General features: G+C 36.5%; 5 protein-coding genes across 6 annotated transcripts; 3 read left to right on the plus strand and 2 right to left on the minus strand.

Moving 5' to 3' along the window:
- Nucleotides 1-35: 35 nt before the first annotated feature.
- On the minus strand, nt 36-8,061 carry LOC129240648 (iron-sulfur clusters transporter ABCB7, mitochondrial). Of its 2 annotated transcripts, none has more exons than XM_054876575.1 (9): nt 7,820-8,061; nt 5,710-5,839; nt 2,393-2,513; nt 2,162-2,325; nt 1,932-2,098; nt 1,745-1,855; nt 880-1,674; nt 530-805; nt 36-444 (listed from the first exon to the last, which is right to left on the minus strand). In XM_054876575.1, exons 1-9 carry the CDS (start codon nt 7,958-7,960, stop codon nt 244-246), a joined length of 2,106 nt encoding a protein of 701 aa, XP_054732550.1. In that variant the 5' UTR covers nt 7,961-8,061; the 3' UTR covers nt 36-243. The 2 variants fall into 2 exon arrangements, with proteins under 2 accessions (XP_054732550.1, XP_054732549.1); XM_054876574.1 differs by having other exon boundaries at nt 2,393-2,567.
- LOC129240649 (SET domain-containing protein 4) lies at nt 5,903-7,934 on the minus strand. Its single transcript, XM_054876576.1, has 2 exons — nt 7,820-7,934; nt 5,903-7,540 (listed from the first exon to the last, which is right to left on the minus strand). The coding sequence occupies exon 2, from the start codon at nt 7,344-7,346 to the stop codon at nt 6,000-6,002; it is 1,347 nt and encodes a 448-aa protein (XP_054732551.1). The 5' UTR covers nt 7,347-7,540; nt 7,820-7,934; the 3' UTR covers nt 5,903-5,999.
- Nucleotides 8,062-9,665: 1,604 nt separating the features above from the next.
- Nucleotides 9,666-10,573, plus strand: LOC129241339 (uncharacterized). Its single transcript, XM_054877597.1, has 3 exons — nt 9,666-9,888; nt 10,114-10,330; nt 10,392-10,573. Exons 1-3 carry the CDS (start codon nt 9,805-9,807, stop codon nt 10,421-10,423), a joined length of 333 nt encoding a protein of 110 aa, XP_054733572.1. The 5' UTR covers nt 9,666-9,804; the 3' UTR covers nt 10,424-10,573.
- Nucleotides 10,574-14,137: 3,564 nt separating this feature from the next.
- On the plus strand, nt 14,138-16,494 carry LOC129241711 (UBX domain-containing protein 4). Its single transcript, XM_054878189.1, has 5 exons — nt 14,138-14,372; nt 14,501-14,635; nt 14,694-15,313; nt 15,374-16,029; nt 16,085-16,494. The coding sequence occupies exons 1-5, from the start codon at nt 14,291-14,293 to the stop codon at nt 16,299-16,301; spliced, it is 1,710 nt and encodes a 569-aa protein (XP_054734164.1). The 5' UTR covers nt 14,138-14,290; the 3' UTR covers nt 16,302-16,494.
- Nucleotides 16,495-17,349: 855 nt separating this feature from the next.
- LOC129240084 (serine/threonine kinase NLK-like) lies at nt 17,350-22,044 on the plus strand. The gene is made up of 2 exons (XM_054875571.1): nt 17,350-18,333; nt 21,191-22,044. Exon 2 carries the CDS (start codon nt 21,573-21,575, stop codon nt 21,978-21,980), a length of 408 nt encoding a protein of 135 aa, XP_054731546.1. The 5' UTR covers nt 17,350-18,333; nt 21,191-21,572; the 3' UTR covers nt 21,981-22,044.
- Nucleotides 22,045-24,112: the final 2,068 nt, after the last annotated feature.

Consider the following 24,112-nt stretch of genomic DNA (forward strand, 5'->3'; position numbering starts at 1 on the left):
CTTCGAATACACTTGGCTAGGTATGAACGCAGGTGTGGGGATGTCAGTGTATGTGTGTAATTTAAGAAAAGACTTTAAATATATCTATGTACATAGATACTGACGATGACTCATTAAACTTAATTCCTGTTTGAATGAACAATAACTAAATTACATGACATTATACATAACTACCCAACGGCAGTCGGTGGTGTTTGACAAAAACATTTAAGGATTAAGATGCTCGATATATTATATTTCGGATCAGAATTGTTGCGTTTGCGTTTCCCAGAGACGTGCGTAGAGACCATTTTTCTTCAAGAGCTCTGCGTGTTTGCCGCGTTCACCTACACGCCCATTTTCCAATACGAAAATTTCGTCAGCATCCATGACGGTGGACAGCCGATGGGCAATGCATATGCTGGTGCGGCCAGCAGTGGCGCGTGAAAGTGCATTCAAAATATTCTTGAAAAGCAAAACAAAACACAAATTCTCAATTCAGCCACTGATGCAAAATTTGAAAATTGTATACTTCAACATATGTACATACCTGTTCAGTAATAGAATCCAGACTACTAGTCGCCTCGTCGAATATGAGGATTGGCGAGTTTTTGAGTATGGCGCGTGCAATGGCCACACGTTGCTTCTCACCACCCGATAGTTTTAAACCGCGTTCACCCACTTGAGTGTGATATTGCTTGGGCCAACTCATGATGGAGTCATGCAAATCGGCCATGCTCGCCGCTTTTTCTACCTCTTCTTGCGACTTATTCAAATTGCCGTAATGGATGTTGTGTTCAATAGTGTCGTGGAATAGTACCGAGTCCTGAATAAATAACCAAAAAGTACAATTAATTAATAATAAAAAAAAAATTATATTCGTTCAATTTAAACGCCCACCTGTGGCACTACAGCAATGGCACGTCGCAAGCTGTCTAAATCCACATCGCTGATATCTTGTCCGTTAATAAATATTTTACCAGCATTTGGCTCGAAGAAGCGAAATAGCAGACGCACCATTGATGATTTCCCTGAGCCAGAACCACCGACGAAAGCAATTGTTTTGCCCGCTGGTATGGTGAAGGACATATCTTTAAAGATGGGTTTTCCCGTCTCATACTCGAAACTCACATTCCTAAATTCAATCGATGCATTATTGGGACCCACTGCCAAATATGGCGCATTCGGCGCTGAGGTAATGCGTGAATCCACACTCATTAGCGTAAACATCGATTGCATGTCCAGCAGCGCTTGACGCACTTCTCGATACACACTACCAAGGAAACCTAATGGTATGGAAAGCTGAAATAGCAAACCGTTAACCATCACCAAATCGCCCACGGTCATATTGCCTTTTGCTATCTCATTAGCCGCCAACAACATAATCAAACTGAGCGCCGAACTGAAGATGACATTTTGACCGAAATTCAGCATAGCCAAGCTTGTGCTCGTCTTTAAACTAGCCATTTCGTATTTCTTGAGCACATCATTGTATCGACCAGCTTCGAATTTCTCATTATTGAAATACTTGACAGTTTCGTAATTGATGAGCGAATCGACCGCTTTATTGCCAGCTTCATTCTCAGCCTGATTCATGTAGATACGGAATTTAGTGCGCCACTGTGTCACAACTAGCGTGAATGCAGCGTAAACACCAACACATCCCATAGAAACGCCGGCGAAAGCCAAACCGCACTATAATAGAGATTTCACAAAAATTATATTGACAATGTGCGCCTTTGCCAGTGTACGACAGACAGATTACCTTAGTGCCCAAGATGGTAGATACCAGCGCCAACTCGAATATTGTTGGCACAATATTGAATACCATAGCGCTGAGTACAAAGTTTATGCCACGCGAGCCGCGGTCAATAGTCTAGATAAGATCGGCATAGATTAGACATTGGTTAGACACTTTCCCACAAATACTATTATACGTGGAGAGATTTTACCTTGGATAGGGCGCCGGTCTGTTTATTCAAATGGAATGCCAAATCCAAGTTATGTAAATGCAAAAATACGTTCGTTGCAATTTTACGTATGGAATGATGTGCTACCTTGGCGAAAACTGCATTGCGCAGCTCATTGAAGGCGGCGGCGCTGGCACGCGCCACGCCATCTAAAAGTATTTAGTAGATGATTTATATGCACGAACTTATAAAGCGTAATATGATTTGATTACATCCAAGCAGCATGGCAGTGGCTACAGTCAACACTGTATCAGGTGGTGTGTCCATATTCAAGGTGTTCATCGTGTTCAGCGTATCGACGGCGCCCTTAAATAGAAACGGTACACAAACTGTCATCAATTTGGAGCCAACCAGGAGGCTCAAAGAGATAGCCACACTATGAGAAGTGAAAAAATTAAATGAAATTAAATACTGTTTAAGTTAAAAAAGTCATTTTCCAGTACCGTTTCCGTACGAGCGCATCCTCCTTTGGCCAAATGTAGTGCATCATTGCATGCAACATGTCTTTTGAGGTTACCTCCGGCGCGTCGAGTTTCCCCAGCGCACTGCCCCCATCAGTGCCGCCTATATGAACATGACAATTTCGTAGTGGATGTCGCTGTACTATTGTTGCTGGACCTGCAGGGAATTACTAAATTCAAAAGTAAGACCCCAACAAGGTCACACAACAACAGAAAGCGATTGATTGGTGATTAATGAAAACTAAAGGAAAAATGTTAGCGTAGTTAGCTGAACAAACGTAATTTATATATATGTATATAGGAATATATGTATGTATATACATTTCTTGTTATAAAAACAAAAACAACCGAAAATAGAGGATGAAAAACAAAAAAAATAATTAGTTAATAATTGAAAAACAGTGAGTAAAGTAGTAGTGCGTCGCAGATTTGAACCAAGCAGGAAATAAAATGTGATGCTATTAGCGGAAAATTATTTTAGGGGGGAAGCTGGTCTAGAGCGCAAAAATGGGCATATTTTATGAATTTATTTTGACTCAACAAAGGAATCAATCGAAAATCTGTGAAATAGGTTTAATAATATAGCTTTCATGGTACAAATACAAAATTTTTCGTCTGAATTAATTTCAAAATGGCCGCTGTCCAGCAGTTCTCCTAAGGCGCCTTTTTTTCTAGTGGGTCCATTGCCGAAGACGTAAACTCCTTAATTTTTGTCCTGGATCAAAAAATAAATTTTTTTTAGTTTCTATATAACAACAGAAAGAGACGTACGTAGGATTTTTCGATATTTTGTTTTTTCGCGAAATGGTGCACGTTTGAACAAAAAGTTACAATTTTCACTATAAAGAACGACATAAAATTGTTGATTAAAAAAAAAACTATGTAATATAAATAAAAAATCCTACGTACGTCTCCGGAGAAAGGTATTTCGAATGTATTGTCAAAATTTCGTAAGAATCGGTAAAGATTTGTTCGAGTTATGTCTTCGGCCAGTTTAAAAAAAGTGATTTCGAGAAAAACGTGTTTAAAGTTGTAAATAGCGTTCGGGGCATACCTGCGAGGCACTGCCGTCGAATGAAAAATTTGGGCATTTAGACATTTTTGCTGGCATCCCTCATTTGGTATATTATTTCTAAGACCCTAAAGCACCTTTTAAGACAAAAAAAAATTTTTCGATTTTTTCAAAATTCTAGACCAGCTTCCGTCCTTAAGCAATAACAGTTTAGAAAATTTTAATTTGTTTTTATCATTTCTTTAAAGTCTTGAAACCAATATACGTGAGTCACACTCAAAATTGGACACCTCACATATAAAAACCAATTTATTTTCTACACTTTTACTAAGACAAAAATTCAAGTTTTCTATATTTATTTATAAACACTCTTCGATGAAGATAAATATGCAAAAATTAAAATCGTTTTATTCGTAACTAAAAACAAAAAAATTCATTTCATAGGTTAGGCTCCTTCTTAGAAGGTTCACACTCAAAATGGGGCACTTATTTTCTAGTTCAAATAAATTATGAGCACATATGAGCTAATATTTCGTGGATCTTCCTTTGTACTTTATTACTTCCTGTATTACTTCCCGACGTTGCATACTTTCAACTAGTTTTTTGCAGTATGTGGGCCGGATTTTTTCCCATTCCTCCAATACTGCTTGCTTTAATTGCGACTTACTGCTCACGCAGCGTGAGGCGAGCCTTTTTTTAAGTTCCCTCCACAAATGCTCAATAGAGTTCATGTCGGGAGACTGAGCAGGAGTAGCTAATACTTTTGGGCAGTTGTAGAGTAACCAGTTTTTAGCATTCCAGGACGTGTGCTTCGGATCGTTGTCCTGGTAAAACATAAAGTTACTACCAGTCCCAAGTTTTTCAGCACTGGTATGAACATTTTGTGTTAATAGGTTAATGTACCCATTACTATCCAAGATTCCATCAATAATATGCACTTTTCCGACGCCAGCTCCCGACATGCAACCCCATATCATTATTGAGCCACCGCCGTACTTCACCGTATTTTTAATATTCTTATCATGCAATGCTTTTCCGTCCATTCTCCACACAAAACGCCTCCCGTCTGAACCAAACATGTTAATTTTTGTTTCATCTGTGAATAAAACCTGCAATAAAAATAAATTATGTGGAGGCTTTGAAATAGCTAAGTTTTTTTTTCAATTACCTTAGACCAAAAGTCAAATTCCTTATATTCATACGTTTTAGCGAACTGTAACCTAGCCTTTTGGTTCTTTTTCGAAATAAGTGGGTTTCGCCGGGGAACTCTTGCATAAAATTTGTTATTCTTAAGAAGTGGGCGAATAGTTTCTGCAGAAACTTCAACGTTCTTTTCCTCTTGGAGTTGTTTTTTTAGGTCTACGGCAGATATCTTAGGGTTTTGCTTTACTAATCGCAATATAAATCTGGAGTTTCGATCATCAATTTTCCTTCTGTTTGTTAAGTTACGTTTTTTGTCACACACGTTACCTCTTTCCCTATACCTTTTAATAATACAATATTATGCACTGTAGACTTTTTTTTGCTAATTATTTCGCTAATTTCCCGAATAGACTTTCTGTTTTTGTACTTTCTTATAATAATTTCCCACTCAGCAATTGTTGTTTGACGCATTTTGTAAAAACGATACCACTTAGTCGACATATAATCAAACACTATGAAAAACAAGCGATTTACAATTTGAACTCAATATATAACGGTATTTCGCCGATGAATTCTAACTGTCCCATTTTGAGTGTGAGTAGCTCACATTGCATTTGTTGTATACTTATAATATAATATATATTGTTATTGTTTTTGTTTGAAGGGGAGTTTGTTGTTATAATTGTACTTCTAATATGTTAGTATACATAAATAAATAGAAATGAATTTAAATATGTTTGTAGTTTCTTATTGGAGTTAAAAGTTTTCATATGAGTATAAAGTGTCCAATTTTGAGTGTGACTCACTGTAAGTCATAATTAAAATTTAACGAACAAATTTTTTGTTAAAAAGTTATTTTTTTTTTTTGCAAAAGATACATGTAAGAATGTGTTTGTACACGTATAAGAAATCGACATGCTCGTTCTTTGCTCGTCCAAAGCGTATTTCAACATCAGACGCGGTAAATGCGTCGGTAAATGACGTGTATTATAAGCGTCTCATTGTACATAGAAACTGTTACAGTAGCATAGCTTCTTAATTGACATCTGCTTTTACAAAGACAATGTTACCTTTTTTCTTATTAAACAATAAGCCGTTGTTCTCGTTGATGCGCTTAAACACTGTCTTACTAAATCTTAGTTACCTTTGGGAACTTTCTTGACCAGAACACCGCCAAGCAACTTGCTTCCGGGCGTCGGCGTAAAGGGAGTGATTTTCTTGTTTGGCGTGTTTGCAACATCATCGCTACCGGTTGCAGAACGACTGGAGCAGAACTGAAAAATATAAGTTTTCAAAATATCCATTTATCATACTAAATAAAACGACACAAGAGATTATTTAAAAAAAACGACAAGTGGTTTATTGACGACTAAACATAGAACTTATTCTTTAAGGCATACAACTTATTACTCAAGGCATAACACCAGCTCTATTTTAAGTGATTTTAGCTAAATATGCTTCTAAATAACGTACACACTCTTCTAAATAACCTTTTGCCACTTTTCCGCATTCACTTAACGCGTGCAGTTTTTCCAAATCACCTATGAAATTTTTGTACTCCTTTATTTTAAACGCAACAAGCGATCGTACTTCCTCTTCGACATTGGCCAGTTTCTCAGCTGCCCCAAAAGCTACCTGATTCAGTACATTCGCATAGCTACTTTGTTCGTGTAGTAGTAGATGTAGCACAACACACAAGTTATGTGAGGCCCCATCGTCCAAATGCACAAACATTTCATCATGCAAATTGTGATTGCGTATAAAGACGAATTTGTTGCGGTGCAACATTACACTCCGATATGTTTTATCTTGTTTCAAAAATTCCTCGACGTCTGTTAGTGAAAAGACGAAGTAATCATGTGGATTATGCGGTATAAAAAACCCATATTCAGTTAGTAATTTGTAATTCGATAGCGCGCCATAGCTAATAAACAGCTGTGAACGAGGCGAGATAACAGATTTCGTGTTCTCTAAGGTCAAAACAAATTCTAATTGTTTGTTGGGGCCAGTTGGCAGCAAATCAGCACTCGTACTGACATCAACTGAATGATTGAAGAGGTCCAGAAACGGCGCCAGCGCCATATTTGGTTCATCGTTTAAAAGCGGTTGGAAAAAACATTTATCCGGTTTGAACAGACGACTAAATACATAGACGCTTCGTGTGTTCACAGCAAAATAAGCCCATTTGAATTCATCTTGCGTATAGATTTCATCAAAGTAAAATTGGCCACAATAACTGCATTGATTATTGAGGAAAATACTTTTTAGACACGCGTAACTTTCCCGTATGAGGCGATTTTGTTCAACTGTTTTCTCCAGAATTTCCTCTGGCAAACGCTGCAACTCAGCTTTTGGACAGAAATATGGCGTGCTAAAATATTTGGGTATGGAGTTTACATACATGTGTAAGTGAGAAGCTCCTTCCAAGTGTTTTTGATGCAGTATATAGAGAGCAAGTAGCGCTTGAAAGGGTACTTTTTGGTCTTTATGGAATTTCGAAGCGTCGAATTGAGCTTTAAAGTGTGTTGCCTCTTCGAGTGTGGATATTGTTACTAAACATTTCAGCGGTAGGGTGATAAGTGCATCACCGGCAGAGAACGTAGAGGTTTTAGAACAAATACCACGACCTGTTGTGGGAAAATTGCGTGCTGTAAGTTGATTGGAGTTGCGCCAACCTAACCAGCTCAGTTGATGAATTAACGGCGCTACTTTGTCCTCCTTGGCGTTAAATGTATTGCTAAGGCACTTTTTGCGCTGCCTTGCGCGTTTTGTGCGTCCCATGTCTACGTTTATAAAACTTATTAATTTTTACTATTCAAGTTCAATCTCTTTTCCGTTACTTAACATCAAACTATCTTGATGCGCTTGAGCTTTAATGCATACAGCGTTCGGGCGTAGTTGTTTTGGCCTTTTTATTTCGTATTTAGCTTAAGTTATAAAATATGTTGTGGCTGCTTTTAAGAAGTTTAATAATTCTGCAATGAGAAGTAGATAAAGGATAAAGAAATTTAAATATTTGAGCCATTCTCATAATTTTATATTAACTTTTGCTATACGGAAGGCCAAAACAACACAAACTCAAGCACTGTTTGACTGACCACTCTAGAAGCACACTATCAGTAATAGCATATGGTTAGGCTTACTCATGCTACGTACTTGTCTACAACAGTGCTTATATCAAATGTTATGAAATTTAGGGTAATCATATATTATGGCCTTGAGTTTTGCGAGTCTCAATAGAAAGAAATACTTACCAAATTAGCGGGGAATCGACGTTGACCATGCACTTGAAGTATGCCTGAAGTGTTTCTAACTATGCTAGAGAAACGTCTATTTGCAAATGTTATTTGTTGCTGTTTACTGCAAAATCGCGCCAAGTTCACAAAGCCTGCCATAATGTAACAGACACACGTCGGTAAAGGCAATATCTTCTCCCTTTGGCCCAAAATTGTCACTTCCACTTGCTATTACAAACTTTTTTGCAATTTTCAAATCAGCTGTTTTAGCTTTGTTCGTTTTGAATACAGCAAAAGAAAATTCGTAACAATGCTGCCGTTTCAAAATTTTCAATCCAAGTCGGAATGCAGAAAAGATTACAAATTTCGGAACGTTTTGAGGGCGAAATTAATTGAATGTCGTAGTGATGCCCATTAAGCAAAAATGTTTAGATCTATGTTAGTAAAGAGATGGATTCAGCTGTATGTATATACACTATTAGAATAATCAACAACAAAATACTTAAAATGTGTTTGAAAATTATATCATTGCTAACAGTAATTTCTTACCTTGTACCTGGACTTTGACGATGGTGGTTGGGCTGGCGAACATCTGCGAATGGCTGAACTGGGCCAATGGTGTGCTTAGGTACTCCAGAAGGTTCCCCTATGATGGAAAGACCAGCCTGGAGATGTCATACAAAGACAGGTACAAGTTCGTCCGTGTTTTTAAACCAGAAGCTTTGCCTCACTTGCTAAGCAACTTCCAGGTAGATCATCAACGTCCGCAAGTCCAGAAGCGTATGTCGGCTTCCTGGTGTGAGTCTGGTCCAAGTGGGGCGCGAGTTTTATCCACACGGGGCAGTAAGTATGGTATAAAATGCAACATATCTTTCCTCACCCCTGTCTAATGTCAGCCCGGGGACTAAAATCTCCGGATATCTCATGGGTATCCGCAATATCCAAATACCAGACTGCACAGCCTCCCGCTGATCCAAAGACCAAATCGGATGATACTCCATGACAGAGGCCTGCGGTGGACAAAACCCGGGAACAAAAGATGAAATCGGGTTAGAAAAGCTCAATCAAGTTTCTTGAGAAGTTGAGCCCAAATAACCTAAATTCTCTTTCCACAAGGAATAAAGTGCTGAGAAAGATGCACGCATTAAGCGTCCGAAAATAAGACAAGTGACATACTTTGAGTACGATGGCAGTTGAACGCGAAGTTTCCAAACAAGCTAGTCCTAAAAAGACTAGCCAGACTGAATGTCCCCTGCGAAAGCCGGAACAGCCTTCGAAGTCGAAAGCGTCAAGTGGAAAAAAGCCTTCGGAAACGGAGACTGCCCTCGACTTGCGACCTTCAACTTCAAAAGCTGCAGCTTTGGCAAGGAAAACGGCAGACACATCGTCAAAAAGGCAGAGATCCGACGACAAGTAGGCGGCTGAGAACAAGCGAATGAAACCATTTTGAAGTTTAACCTCACCGCAGGAACTACAAGTAGCCATTATCGACCGTGGTCAGCCGGAAGGTTTAATCACAAAGGAAAAGTTACTAGTTGTAGAAGAGAAAATAATGAGATTTATTCTCACAGAGATCAAGCAAGGCTGTAATAAAAACGGAGTAATATGTGATGGTGATTTTGAGGCAATCAAAACGTAATTGACAGCGATTTAAAAGTGTCAAATCTATAAAAAATATTAAATTCAGAGACAAAATTGTATGGTGTAGAAAAACCAGTAGAAAATTTTTAATTTTGAACGTTTATAAACTTTTTGAACATTAGGAAACCACATTGAAATATTTCATGTGTGAACAAAATATAACATTCCGTTTACAAACAACTGGCAGCATTCTCAAATAAGAGTATGTTCAAAACAAAACTATAATCATATGAGAGAAATAGTCAACAACAAATAGCAGCGTCCATTTTGACAACTCCAGCATAGAAAATTTTGTGGAAATATTTTTGTGTAAAAATCTTAATAAATATTTTTGTACCGCAATAATTTCAATTCAACAAAAAATGGAATCAACTATTAAAACAAAAAGATGCTCTGTGAAACTCAATAGACTGTCGTATGTCGGCATTACTCCAGCAGAGGTACAGGTATGTATGTTTAAAGGTGTGCATTTGTTTATGATTTCCTTCGGAAGGCATAATATAATATAAACTTTTGATTGAGCAACGACAGTAACTTTTAAAGACTTTTGTTCCCTTACACTTTCTAATTCATAGGCATAAAAGGGACCGGGATTGCATTAATCTATGTGACACTTAACGTTTCTTAAATGTCATAAATGTAACTGCATAGCTACTTTGTTTTCTTTGCAGGAACAAATTTTGGACCAAAGAATACGTCGTTGTGCTGTACGTCTACAACGTTGCGCTGAAACCGCTATTTGCACAAAGGGGAAAACAGATGGTATCGTCGGTAAAGATGCAAAAATGCGTCGCTGTTGCATTCGTTTACCCAGGTTGAATTTAGTAAGAAGCGAGTTATCATCGCGCGCCGGATCTGTTACCAGTGCTCGAATTCTATCTGAATCAGGTAATAAGCTTGATATTACTATATCTGTATATGAAAAGTGAAATTCTTATATTATTTTCAGAGCTAGATGAATCCGAAATCGTGGATCACTAATCGTAATCACACTTACCAAATATACTGACAATTAAATAATGGAAATATTTACCTTTTTAATTTTCATTTAACCCAAACTCTATGAAAAGATATGTATATTATTTGATATGAATACAATATAAAATCAGCGCAAATATTTAGCTAAATAAATTAGTAACTATTATTATTTTAAGGTAAATATATTTACGGCTGCATTAGCCGAATAATTGGTGCGTGACTACCATTCGGGAGAGCGTACGTTCGAAACAGCAATATGAAGAATGAATGAAAAAGTTGTTTTTTTAATTGAGGTCGGCCTTCGGCGGGCAATGGCAAACCTCCAAGTGTATTTCTGCCATGAAAAGTCTCGTCATTAAAACTATTTGCTGTTCGGAGTCGGGTTAAAACTGTAGGTCCCTCCAATTGTGGAACAGCATCAAGACGTACGCCACAAATAGGAGGAGGAGTGCGGCCGAACACCTAACGTACGCACCAATTATTTATTTTTTATGCATATATACAACGGAAAAAATAATTTCGCCTTTAAAAGTTTTAAATCTCTAAACACATATTACCGAATAACTTGGGGAGATCATCACGGCATATTGGGATCGAGGTTATACTGTGCCTTTACAAAGTTGTAAAGTGTATAAGTTGTAACTAATAGTTATTGAAATCATCAAGGTTCAGAAAAATCAAAGCTTAACCAATACTCTACCCGCGTCCAACAATGGTACATAGACGGGCTTTCTTGATGAGTGACAAATATGAGATGAACTTTCAAAAAAAGTTTCATATGTATGGTGTACAGAATAAATAGGGTACGCACGCCTTCCTACTACCCTAGTTTTCTTAATTTTGACAACCGATGTCGTCAGTACATAAAATCAGCAAACCTTTGTTGATAAGTTACTTGTTTGTGAGTATTGAGTAAATATATTTGATTAAAAAAAAGAGGTTGTTGTTGTTGTAGCAGCATAAACATTTCCTATATTTACAATTGGGGAATGCTGCTGGGTTGACAGTCCTTGGCCGGATATAAATCCGGGTCGTTTCGGTAACGTAGAACCGACTGTCGTGGAAACGCTACAGATAAAAAGAGGTTGTCTGTAAAGTCGGTTTACTGACGATAGTTTTACGTGACAACGCCATAAGAAAATACTGATGTAATGACTGCATTTTTCAAAAGAAATTTTATTTGTTTGATAGATATTTTGTATGGATATAGAGAAGGAGATTAATGGAATCGCAATGGAATAGGTCAAGTTACATTTACACAAACTTGAAAAATGACGAAACATTTATCAAATTCATGAAAGATATGTTCAATTTCGATTGTTCATCAGACGTTAATAAGTCAACATCACTAAGCGGCAACATCATTGATTTACCTTTTTCAAGACACTTTACACTCGAAACACCCCCTTTCATTTCCTACTTTTCCTATCATCGTCCTATTCTCAACACAGAAATGGTTCATTACCATGCACACAGGAAGAAGGCATATGCAAATACAAATATGTGAATTTATAATATAAATTTTATATACATATGCGCATATACATACATACATTCTCACCAGAGACCTGCATGGCTCACTGTTTTCTTGAGTTGTTCATATGCTAAATTTCTTGCTCACATTCAGTCAATTGAACCAAAATATTTGGTCAAGTGCAGTCAGCTCATCCGGGCGAACGCGTAGTTCAGCTCAGTCAACACGTATGATCTAATGTCTTCGGCTCAAATCTAATCATTGAACAAAAAGCAGCATTGAATGAAGTTAGCATCGGCCTTTGCGTTCAAACGATAAAACTTGTTCAAAGAAGTAGTTGTTATTATTGTAAATAGCACATGTTCGAGCACTCGAGCGTTGGCGTACAATGTATGCTGTAAATTGCGTTTCGTATTTGAAAGGATTAGTTGGTTTCAGCAATGTTTCCTTATTTACATTATTTTCTTTCGTGTTTTATTATAAGTTTTAAGAAAAAAAACAAATATGAAAATATAGTGTTTTTGCTTTAAAATTTTGCTTTTACTTTGCTATCGTTACATGCAAAAACTCATGCGGGATCATACGTGTTCAAACCGGCTCATTTGGCTCTATAGCCCTTTTATTCTTGCTCAAAAAAATGAATGTACAGCCGAACGAGCAAACACCCGAAACGGCTGCTATGAAGACGATTGGTGATAACATCGGAGAGCTAAAACGCAGCACATGATTTGATTGAGCTATGACAATAACTCATTTGAACAAGTTCGATCGTTTGGACGCAAAGGCCTGTTTTTTTGTTCAAGCGAAGCGTATGAATGTTTTACACTCAACCGGTGCAGTTCTCTGATTCTCACTCAAGTAAGAGAAAGCCAGATGTTGAACGTTGCCGAACACGGGGGTACCGATTGTGCTCTTTGTCGTTCGTTCCGCGCTCTCGCTTGCAGTTCAAGCAAGATAACGACGAATGAGCAAGATAACGACGCATTTTTTCGTGCGTGCAGCCGGCTAAAACGAATTATAAGACGTTATCACGTCAAAATTAAACAAAATAATAAAAATGAAGTGCCGAGCGTTGAAATGAGAAATAACGAATTATAATTCCACATCTACAATTTCCATAGATTATGTTAAAAAATCTCTATTAAAACAGAAACTTCAGCTGGAGACGGCGAGTTTCACTGTTAAATCATATCTGTCTTACCCAATTTCCTGCTATCACTGTCTTAACAGCAGTTGTCACTTCATAATTTGACAACTCAATTTTCATTTAACCGCTCCATCCGTAAGCTCAAATATATCGATGTGGGGTCCATTTCTACAAGAAATCGACAAAATTGTTCATAATGACGTCAGATGGATTCGATCCAAATCGCTCCATTGGTCGATAAAAAGTGTATCTGTAAGCATTAACCGACAAAATTTGGAACAGTGAGAGAAATGGTATGTCAATCGACGAAGAATGGTTGAAATGAAATCGAAAATTCTTCTGTGGCAACACTTGAGAAAAGTAAGCCTGTAAACCAAAATGTGTTAACAGAAATTTTAATATTAATAAATTACTATTTTTCTCTACCAAATTCTTGTAAACGAAAATTAAATAGAATGTAAATACAAAATATATATTATATATATATATATTAAAAAAAAACCCTCTAAATATAATAATAATTAATTTAAATAAGTACAGGTAGTTTGACAAGAAGTTTGTAATGTAAGAATAATCGTGACTTGGGGGTCAAAACTGCAAACATACGTGGATAAAGTGTAGCAAAGTAAGATATCAGTATGTTCAAAGCTTGTTTGCAGTCAATTAAATTTATGCTCAATCCATTTCTTCTATGAAAGAATTCACTATGACCCTATTTTGTTTAGGTATCATAATAGGCATGGGTTTTACATTTAAATATTAATTCACAAAATATAACCTGGGATTAAGTTAAACAAGTTAGTTATAAACATAAATATGTACATACTATGTATGTTTACATTGTACATAAAATAAATTATTTACGTTCAAATATAATATTAATTTAAACTTATTTTTAAACCAATCTGCTTCCGTTTAAGTAAAAAAAAATACTTTTTTGCTACCAAGATTTCATATCTGCCACATTCTTGCCTTCTTAAATGCAGCCTTTTATAACGAGTGTCAAAATCCTAATGTCACAAGTGAGCAAATGCTTATGTGCTTATGTGCTGTCAAAATTTATCTATTAAAATATATATTAAGCACATTAGTACGGCAGCACGGCTTTTCCAATAAGTCAATCGGCTGATCTGCTTTTTCGATATTTTACTTGTTTCTAGAAGATTGAGAAGAAAATTTGCAGTTTTTATTTAAATTAAAATCAAACATTGAAAAATAATAGAAACGTTGAAAATATATTATATACAAAATGAACTGGTATAAAGGTAACATTGCAGAGGCAGTTGCTGAATCGAAGGCGAAGAATGCAATTTTCGTTGTTTATGTCGAAGGTGCGTAGGAATTCTTGACAGTGGGAGGAAAAGAAAATAAAAATACAGCTGACGGAACACGTCATTCCTGGCGATAATTCATCTAAATTTTACATTTATGTATTTGTGTATTTTCTGCATATTCACAGGAAAAAATGAATCAACAACAAAACTTTCGAATTTCCTTAATGATGAAAAAGTTCGAAGAATGTTGGAATCTGACGATTTTGTTGCCATAAAAATCGAAAGCGATAGCCAATCATATATGCAGTTTGCAACCATTTGTATGTTGTGCACTTTGAAAGCTCCCTATATACAAATTAATATATATATAATTTCCAGATCAAGTAGTGCCGGTGCCCTCAATTTTTTTCATTGGAAAGTCTGGTACACCTCTTGAAATTGGAACCGGCATTATTGCATCAGTAGAGGAACTGGAAGAGAAAATTAATAAAGTTCTCATTGCTTCCGGTCGGAGTACACCGTCTGTGTCATCTTCGACTTCTTTAATCGAAGCTGAGCAAAAAGCTCAAAGTGCAACTACTGTCAACAATGTAAAGAGGACCACAAGAGAAGCAGACGAAGCGCTTCCTGTGTCACTCTCCAGTACAGACCATTCTATAAACAAGTCAGATACAGAAGTAGTTGATGAGGTAAAGCAGGCAGAACGGGATGAAATTGTGTGTGACGGTGACGTTTGTTACAAGAAACCGAAAGCGGGGAAAGAAATCACTGTTGCGAACAAGGAAACCGAAATGTCCACTAATCAAGCTGAGCAAAATGAAGCAACTGCTAATGCACGATTGGAAGAGACCAGACAAAAAATGGAAGAACTAAGAAGAAAACGTATTGAGGAAGAAAAACAGTTGGAGAAAGAACGCGAGCTTAAGCGTAGGCAAGAAGGAAAAGTTATGCAAAATTTGCAACAATGGCAGCGTGAACAAGAATTAAAAGAACTAAAGGTTTGACAGAAGCTTTGCAAATCGTTTTAATAATTTTTGAAATAAATTTTTTTGTAAAAGGAAAACATTCGGCGTGAGAAACTCGAGGAGATGGCGGCTCGCGAAAGGATAAGGGCACAAATAGCCGCAGATCGAGCTGAACGCGCTCAAAAGTTTTCAATATCCGGTGATGCAACAGCGTCCACCGCAAATGTAGACACTCCAAATGCAGAGTCTGGAGCTAGTAGTGGTGGTGGCCCTATCATTGCTCCTGACAGCACACGAATACAATTTCGTTTTCCGAGTGGTAACACTGCAACACATGTCTTTAATTGCCAGGATACGCTTAACAAACTACGCGAGTATGTGCGTATAGAATTACTGCCAGGCACAGGCATAAAGAACTTTACGTTAGCTACAACATACCCAAAACAAGAACTGAATGTCGAGAACGATGATCAAACCCTGGCCGAATTGAGTCTTTTTCCTAGTGCAGTCATATTGATCATTGGAAAGGAGAGTACAAGTAGTCCAGCAGCTATTATTGCCCGTTCTGGTGGGCTTTTGAATATTTTTACCACTTTAGTGATGTCTATACTTTCTCCGGTGTTTTCCATTTTCGGCTACTTCAAGAATATTGCTACAGGTGGTAGACGGGGAAATGATACCGATGCTGGTAGTAATATTGGTGCAACTAAGAGAGCAAACGATGGCAATGGAGCGGCACATGAAGATGCGTTAGTGCATGTGAAATAAATAAATTGTATAAAAATAACATAAATTTATTTGTAGCGCAAAACGTCGGAATATGGAGCGTTTTGGAGGTGGTACTATTGCAGGTGCTGCCTTAGGTAACAGTGCGTCTACTTCAGCCGACGCTGCTACAGAACAAGGGGAAACAAAACCCTATCGTCGTTATGGCGGTTCAAATATTCATCGCTTGACAGATCATAAAGATTCAGATGACGAAAATGCGACATGGAATGGTAATTCCACACAGCAACAATAGATGAGAACAAACAAATTTATATTAGTGTAGGACCTATTCATAATTTAAATAACTATTATCTTTTCTCTTCATAAAACATATTATACGCATGCCGTTCAACAAATATTTTGGAGATATGGTCCATGTACTCTATTCCTTGAATGTGGTTTTAATATATTAATTTCCTCCTCGAAAGCATCGGAGTAAAAGCTAATTTATTTTTTACTGTATTTAAATACGCAAAATTATTTTGATCTAACATGGCTGTAGTTGCGGAAAATATTTTCGAATAATTTATGTGTAGTTGAAAAAAAATTGTTATTTTATTTAACTGTATTTTATTTTTGGATCACAAACATCATCAAGAAATTTTTGTTTTGGAAACTTTAACAAGTCATTGCTTATTTCGTACCAAGGCGAATTTATTACAGGTGACAGCAAACACATATAAGTAAAACCCTACAAGTATTTGTTGTTGCGTTTGGTCCAAGCATCACGTCAAAATCAGTAATCAAATGTAAACATACCAATACATACAAACAAAGCATATCATTTTGACGTGAGCCATACCTACGGCGAAAAATTCAGCTGGGTGAATGCTGTCACCTTAATAAATCCACCTTGTTTCGTACAATTACAAGGCGAGTCTATTAAAGGTAGTGTTGGTAAATCAGCTGATTTGTTTTTTTTTTTCGCTGTATCCATGTGGGTGTCAGCACAGAATAAAACAAGGCGAATTAATTTTTTGTTTTCTACCTTTCCAATACTTTGCCGTGGCAATCAAACGTACAAAACATTGTTGTTGGTCTAGTGCCACCACCTTTATTTGGTACAACTAGCAGTGGTCAACCCTCTGCCAACTGTCAAGTCAAGTGCAACCCTGCTTTGCTAATTAGAACATACACTGGAAATTTTGACATTTCCATGACACATGTTCGACAATACTACAACACGTTGTCACAGTTTTCCAAGGCGTTCCAACATGTTCGTTTGCTTTTCGACTCTCTTCGCTGTTCATCGACAAAAAGGGTGGCTGCAATCGTAAAAAAAACGGTGAGTGAATTGGTTGCCAGTGCGGCGTGTAGTAAAATTCCACAAAAAATTTGTGTACTTATTTTTCTGCAAAAGGCAAACAAAAGCAATTTTACTTGTAAAATCAATTAGCTTTCACGAATGAGCAGAAAATTCATTGCAATTCAGTTTTATTGCGTGCAGTGCATAAAATTTGAAAAACGACAAAAAAAAATTTAACAAGAATTGAAGCAAAGCAACGCAGAAAATTGGTGTAAATGCAAAGTGTGTGAGAATCTAACAAAAAGCAATTAAGATTTTATTCGCGGCTGGTTTTCCAATGTTTTCTGTCCCCTCACTCTTGGTGTTCGTAAAATATAATCGTCAAAATTAATGTGGTTAATAAATTAATAATAAAAAAAACTCTAATGTTAACAAAGTAACGTTGGAGCTAATAGTGAAGAAATAAAAATTAAATTAATCATGTAAACAAAAAAGTGAGACAGAGTAAAAAGAGATATTGTTTGTTCGCAAGAAGAAAAAAAAAAAGTAAAGAAAAACGCATTAATACACACCAAACACACATACAAAGCGGTAAGCTGGAAAAAATTAGTGGAAAGCGGAAGAACGTGAAACAAACCAGAGAAATGCGCTAGTCGAGGCTTATCTATTATTGTTGTTGGCCCCACAAAATGTTTAATGCTTGCCTGCACACCGTCTAACAACTGCCCTAACTTCAGTTAAACAGCCATTAATTTACTTGCCGTACCTGGAAACGTGGAACGCCTCTCGCCTGCTCAGCTTCCGTAGTGCATACATATATATGCATATATGTACATGTGTTTACATGCCATTTATTTGGGTTTAAATAACTACAACAAAGAATTAAGAAAAAAAATATTGTAAATTTATAATTTGCAAGCGGAATTCGCAATTGTCATCAGTCAGCTTAAAACAGCGCACTATCCATTACAAATTTGTGAACGAAAGGAATTTTGCGGCTTCCGCACTCAATGCCATTGCAAGCCTAGCGTTTTTAAAGGTGAGTTTTGTTTATTTTTTGCCTCAACTCAATATTTCTCAATTTGAGATTTTTCGTTTCAACTAATTATGTGATATATCAGTAAAGTTTGCGGCTTTTTTAATTATCTGCATGTGATTGCATGTGTGATGGCAAAACGCCTAACTTCTAGCATTTTATTGTATCCTCATTATTTGCTGACATTGCGAAAATATTGTCATATGTCCTCTGAAAATGTGTGATACTTCATATGGGAATGGAAATAGAAATTTTTAACACTTCCGCAAATTATACATCTACTTCATCTAACCAAATCTTATTATTATTTACTTATTAAAATATAATCAAAATTATAGATTATTCCAATGCAAGCGCAATAGCTACCACGGCTACCAAGGGTTAGTCAAATGATAGTATTATAAGTTGAAAAATATTAATCGGTTTCGGCAAATTTGACATTTCTATAAGATTTGCTTCAAAAGGTATGGAGAGAATATTGATTGGATCTGTGTTCTTTATAACCAAATAAATAAATAAATCTCATAGTTATATATACATATATATAATGCATATATCTTCTGCTCAAATATGAACGAGACGTTATCAATAAAACGGTCCGCGGATGACATATGGCAAAAATAAATTTTTTGTTTTTTGGTAGGACTGTTATAAGCTTACATGGCAAATTTCAGCGTGATATGTCACATAAAGGGTGTTTTTTTTAGAGGTTAGGTTTTCAAGTTGGCACTACTTTTTTCGTAGATGGTCTTTTTGACAGCTGTCACTTGATTTATGCTCAGTTTGGTTTGCCATTTCATAATGAATAGACTTACACCTGAACAACGTTTGCAAATCGTGCAAATTTATTACGAAAATAATGGTTCGGTTCGCGCGACGCATCGAAGAAAATTTTGTTCAGTGATGAAGCTCACTTTTGGTTGAATGGGTATGTCAATAAGCAAAATTGTCGCATTTGGAGTGAACATAATCCACAAGCCATTGCTGAGACGCCGTTACATCCTCAAAAAGTCACTGTTTGGTGTGCTCTATGGGCAGAGGGAATCATTGGTCCATATTTATTAAAAATGAAGCCGGCCATAATGTTACAGTCAATGGAGAACGCTATAGAGCCATGATTAATGACTTTTTCGTGCCTGAATTGCACGATGTTGATGTGGACGACCTTTGGTTCCAACAAGACGGCGCTACATGCCATACAGCCAACGCAACAATCGATTTATTGAAGGAAACTTTTGGTGAGCGCATTATCTCGCGCCGTGGACCTGTGGCGTGACCTCCAAGATCGCGCGGTAACACCGCTGGACTATTTCTTGTGGGGCTATGTGAAGTCGCTTGTCTACGCAGATAAGCCCGAGACGATTGACGTCTTGGAAGAGAAAATTCGACGCGTTATTGCTGACATACGGCCCCAATTGCTGCAAAAAGTGGTCGAAAATTGGGCCTCTCGGCTGGAATTTATTCGAGCCAGCCGCGGACCGTTTTATTGATAACGTCTCGTTCATATTTGAGCAGAAGTTATGTGAACGTATGATTAGAATACTTGGTATTTCTTAAAATTATTAGAATACTTGGTATTACTTTACAAAAAATCATATACTTACAATTATCTTAGGTTAGATGACCGTAGTACCCCAGGTACACTACGAGTAGCACTTACGGCCTTTTTGATACCATAATGAGGACCATTACCTGCAAAAAAAAAAAAATTAGGGAAGAAAAAACCGTTTACAGCCATCCAGCGCTGTTGATGTAGTGGAGGAGAGAAAAGCGATATAGGATGGGGAATTTCTTCAAGCCATCCCCAAGGGGCACGCTAAGGAATCTCAAGCGCCTAGCCGCCAGAGCCGGAACAATTATCTTATACTAATTAATAAAATATGATTTTCATGCAAATTTGTATAAATATTTTTTGTCAAATATTGTTTCGTAACAAAATTTGCAGCAAAATCCTGATAATTCTATAGATTGCTAATTTTTCGTTGTGCTGATTTCCGGGTTGTCAGACATATGTATGCAAAATGCATCCAACGGAATTTTATCTGACAGTTTAAAATTTATACGAAGTTAATTACTATTTTTTTTAACTTTGTAAAAAGCTTGAATCTGAAGCTATATGGTTTTTTGCGGAATAAACTATCTTTAAAAAAATATATAAAAAAAATTAAAAAAAAAAATTAAAAAAAAAAATTAAAAAAAAAATTAAAAAAAAAAATTAAAAAAAAAAATTAAAAAAAAAATTAAAAAAAAAATTAAAAAAAAAAAATTAAAAAATAATAAAAAAAAAAATTAAAAAATAATAAAACAAAAAATTAAAAAAAAAAAAATTAAAAAAAAAAAATATAAAAAAAAAATATAAAAAAAATATTAAAAAAATAAAAAAATAGTCAAAATTTCGAGGTATGCCACGTTGCTACAAGTTTTATTTATTTATTTACGGTTTTCATTATTGAGTTCTTGAGTTGATATATTAAAATCTTAAGTCTTAATCTTATTTGAATATTAAGCTATATGATTTTTTGCCGCATAAAATAAAATAAAATTTTTTTTTTTTTTAATTAAAAAAATAAATAAAATTAAAAAAATAGTTAAAATTTCGTGGTATGTCGCTATTATTGAATACATGTTTTATTTATTTACTCAGGTTTACATTATTGAGTTCTTTAGTTGATATATTAAAATAAATTCATTTTAAATTTAATAATATTCAGTTCAAAGTCGATGTGTGCGTACATATTAGTGATAAGTTGCACATTTACTTACTTACATATGAACATAAACATATATAAACACATACATCTATACACTGTTCAAGTGATAACTTTCGAAAAATAATGTAATTTCCTTTTTTGTTTTACAGCTTGTAATCAACGCTGCAATAAATCTAAAAAACGCCATTGCTCTCCGTTAAAGTTTTTGTAAAAAGTAATCTCTTGATTAGTAGATATGTATTAAATAAAAATAATAACACAGTGTTTGTTCGTGTAAATGTCAGTTTCAAAGTGTTGCAAAAAATATTAATTAGCAAAAGTAGTAATTGTGTGTATATATAATTAAAGAAATTAAAAAGTTCATAAAATCAAATATTAATATCCATTATCCATTAATTTATTGCATAAAAAATCAATTACAAGTATTTTAACGCATTTAATCGCATTATCGCAAATCGTTGACGTGTCGCGCGTGCTCGTTTTTTACTGTTGCCGTTGGAAATTTTCATTAATTGTATGGCAATTTGTTGAATGGCGGCCATTGTTGGCCCCAAAAGGCAAACCGTAAACGGTATAAGGGTCAATCCCAATCCCAATCATAGTTATAATCACATTAGCGGTCGTGTTCATAGTCGCACTGGTGGCATAAGCGCTAACAACATCAGTCGGTATAACATCAGCTCCAGCGCCAGCGCCAGCACCAGCTCCAAACAGTTTAGTCATACGGCAGTAGTGCCCGTCGCTGCACCCACGTCGCGTCCTCGTTCGCATATTTCGATGAGCGTATCAATGTCACTGGTACAAGGAGGAGCTGCTGGCGGTGCCCCACAAGGTGCCATTTTAGCTGCTGCAGCACCATATTACCAGCCACCCGCTGTGCCACAGGATGTTCAGCCGGATCGTCCAATTGGCTATGGTGCTTTCGGAGTTGTATGGTGAGTAAAATATGGAAAATTATTATTTGTAATACTTGGTTTGTAATTGTAAAGAAATTTCCCTAATTTATGTGCCCATGTATTTGAGTGCAGCTGCTTGTTCGTGTGCTATCTGTTGGGCATAAGGCTTTTCCGATTTTCCCGGCTGGTTATGCGTTTTATACTTTTCATATTACTTGGACTTTAATCCATTGGCACAACGATTGCAGTGCCGCGTTGATATTACAATTTCCTGAGCCTTAATATTACAGGTTTTTCTTAGCCGGAGTATAAAGGAATATCGTGCGAGCCTTAGCCACCACCATAAAGGAAAGCAAATCCATCAACCACCACAGTGGTAGTTGTAATATGCCGCTTTAAGCCAACAACAACAACAATAGTGAAGGGTTATTAAGTTTTAAATAGATTTACAACATTTTGCTGTGGCAAAATAAAATTTAAGGGTGTCCCTTAAAACTAAATCTTACCGAAGAAGCCTGCAATTTCAAATGCTTACATTTCTGCTACATAATTTCCATTTTCACATTTCCACATATACGAATTATAAAATACACGCGACGTACATACGTTTGGCTTTTGTTTATTTTGGGAGCTCACATTGCAGTGTGTGAGTGTGTGCGGCGCGATTAACGTCAACTGGGAAGCGCGCATTTTGATTCGTTCGAATCTTTACAAAATCATTTGATCCTTAGAGTTCTTTCCTGTTTTAATCTTTATGTGCCACCACCGGCACACATTGCATTTGGCTTCGTCAAGTAAAGGTTCATTGGCTTTTGCAGACGCTGTAGGTTGTTGCTGCGCGGTCGCGCTTATACTCGTACATAAATGGGGTAAAGCGGCGTTCCGTCAATATTCACTGTGGCTTTCAGCATTACAAAGTGTAGCGTTCATATTTTGTCTAGGGCTAGGGCTTGTGCATATAAATATGTATCCGTATGCACATAGGTGTGTGTGTGTGTGTGTGAATTTGTAAGTTGAGCTGCCTGCATCTTCTCGTTTCAGCTGTCGTTTGTGTATGGCTGTTGTAACTGCTACTGCATTAACATTTACAACACCACTACACAGCAGCCCCTGTTCATTTCTCGTTCACTGAGGGTTGCTTACACTTAAATATTATTCCTAAATACTTGGCTGGCTAGCTGGCTGTTGTTCGCATAGGAAATTGTTTGTAAAAATTTTTATTTTATTTTTTTTTTCAATTTGAATCAACTGCAATTTGGATTTAATATGCCGCCGCTGCTACTAATGATGAACTTTTTCATATTTCATGTACATCTGCATGTATTTATATGTGCGTTTGGTTACCCAATAAACCTTTGTCTCTTGAACGTGAATTCGAAAATGATTGGAAAACGAATCACGTTTTCAAGCCTCCGCGTGGAAAAGGTTGCATGTCCCCTTCGAACACTGGGCCATTCTCCATCAAATTGGAACCTTCGTTATCCAATGTACATATTTTACCTCCGTTGTCAGTTCGAAATCCAGCCCATTCTCGAAGACAAGTAGATGACAACTGCTAATTGCCTCCTTTCGACTGTATTTGCAATGTATAGGGTGATCAATCATGAGGTGCTTTTTTCAATAGTAAAAAAAAAACAAAAATGTAAATTATGTTCAAAACCTTTATTTATCATTTGAAAGGACATTCTTTGACATTTACTTTTTGAATATGACTTCATTCAAATGTTGGCCGCAACTACGCTTAAGGTGGTCCATTCTGAAGGTCCAATTTTCAATCATTCGACTGGTATGTCGTGAATAACACGCGTAAGGTTGGCTTCCAGAGCTTCAATCGTAGCTGGTTTATCAGCATAGACCTTGGACTTCACGAATCCCCAAAGAAAAAAGTCCAAAGGTGTGATATCACAAGATCTTGGTGGCCAAATCACAGGTCCTAAACGTGAAATCAGCTGCTCTCCGAAATGACTTCTCAATAAAGTCATTGTTTCACAAGCTGTATGGCACAGAACGCTGATTTTCATAATACAGTTGAACAATTTGTAGACGTTGTTGCGGTGTGAGTCTTTCCATGATGAAATGCCAAACGCTGTTCAACAAATCCACGATGACAGTTTGCCACAACTCGCGCGCAATCTGTAAAAAAAACGCAAATGAAAAAAACTCCTCTTAATTGAT

Source organism: Anastrepha obliqua, chromosome 3 (assembly GCF_027943255.1).
Source record: "Anastrepha obliqua isolate idAnaObli1 chromosome 3, idAnaObli1_1.0, whole genome shotgun sequence".
In the NCBI taxonomy this organism is placed as follows: domain Eukaryota; kingdom Metazoa; phylum Arthropoda; class Insecta; order Diptera; family Tephritidae; genus Anastrepha; species Anastrepha obliqua.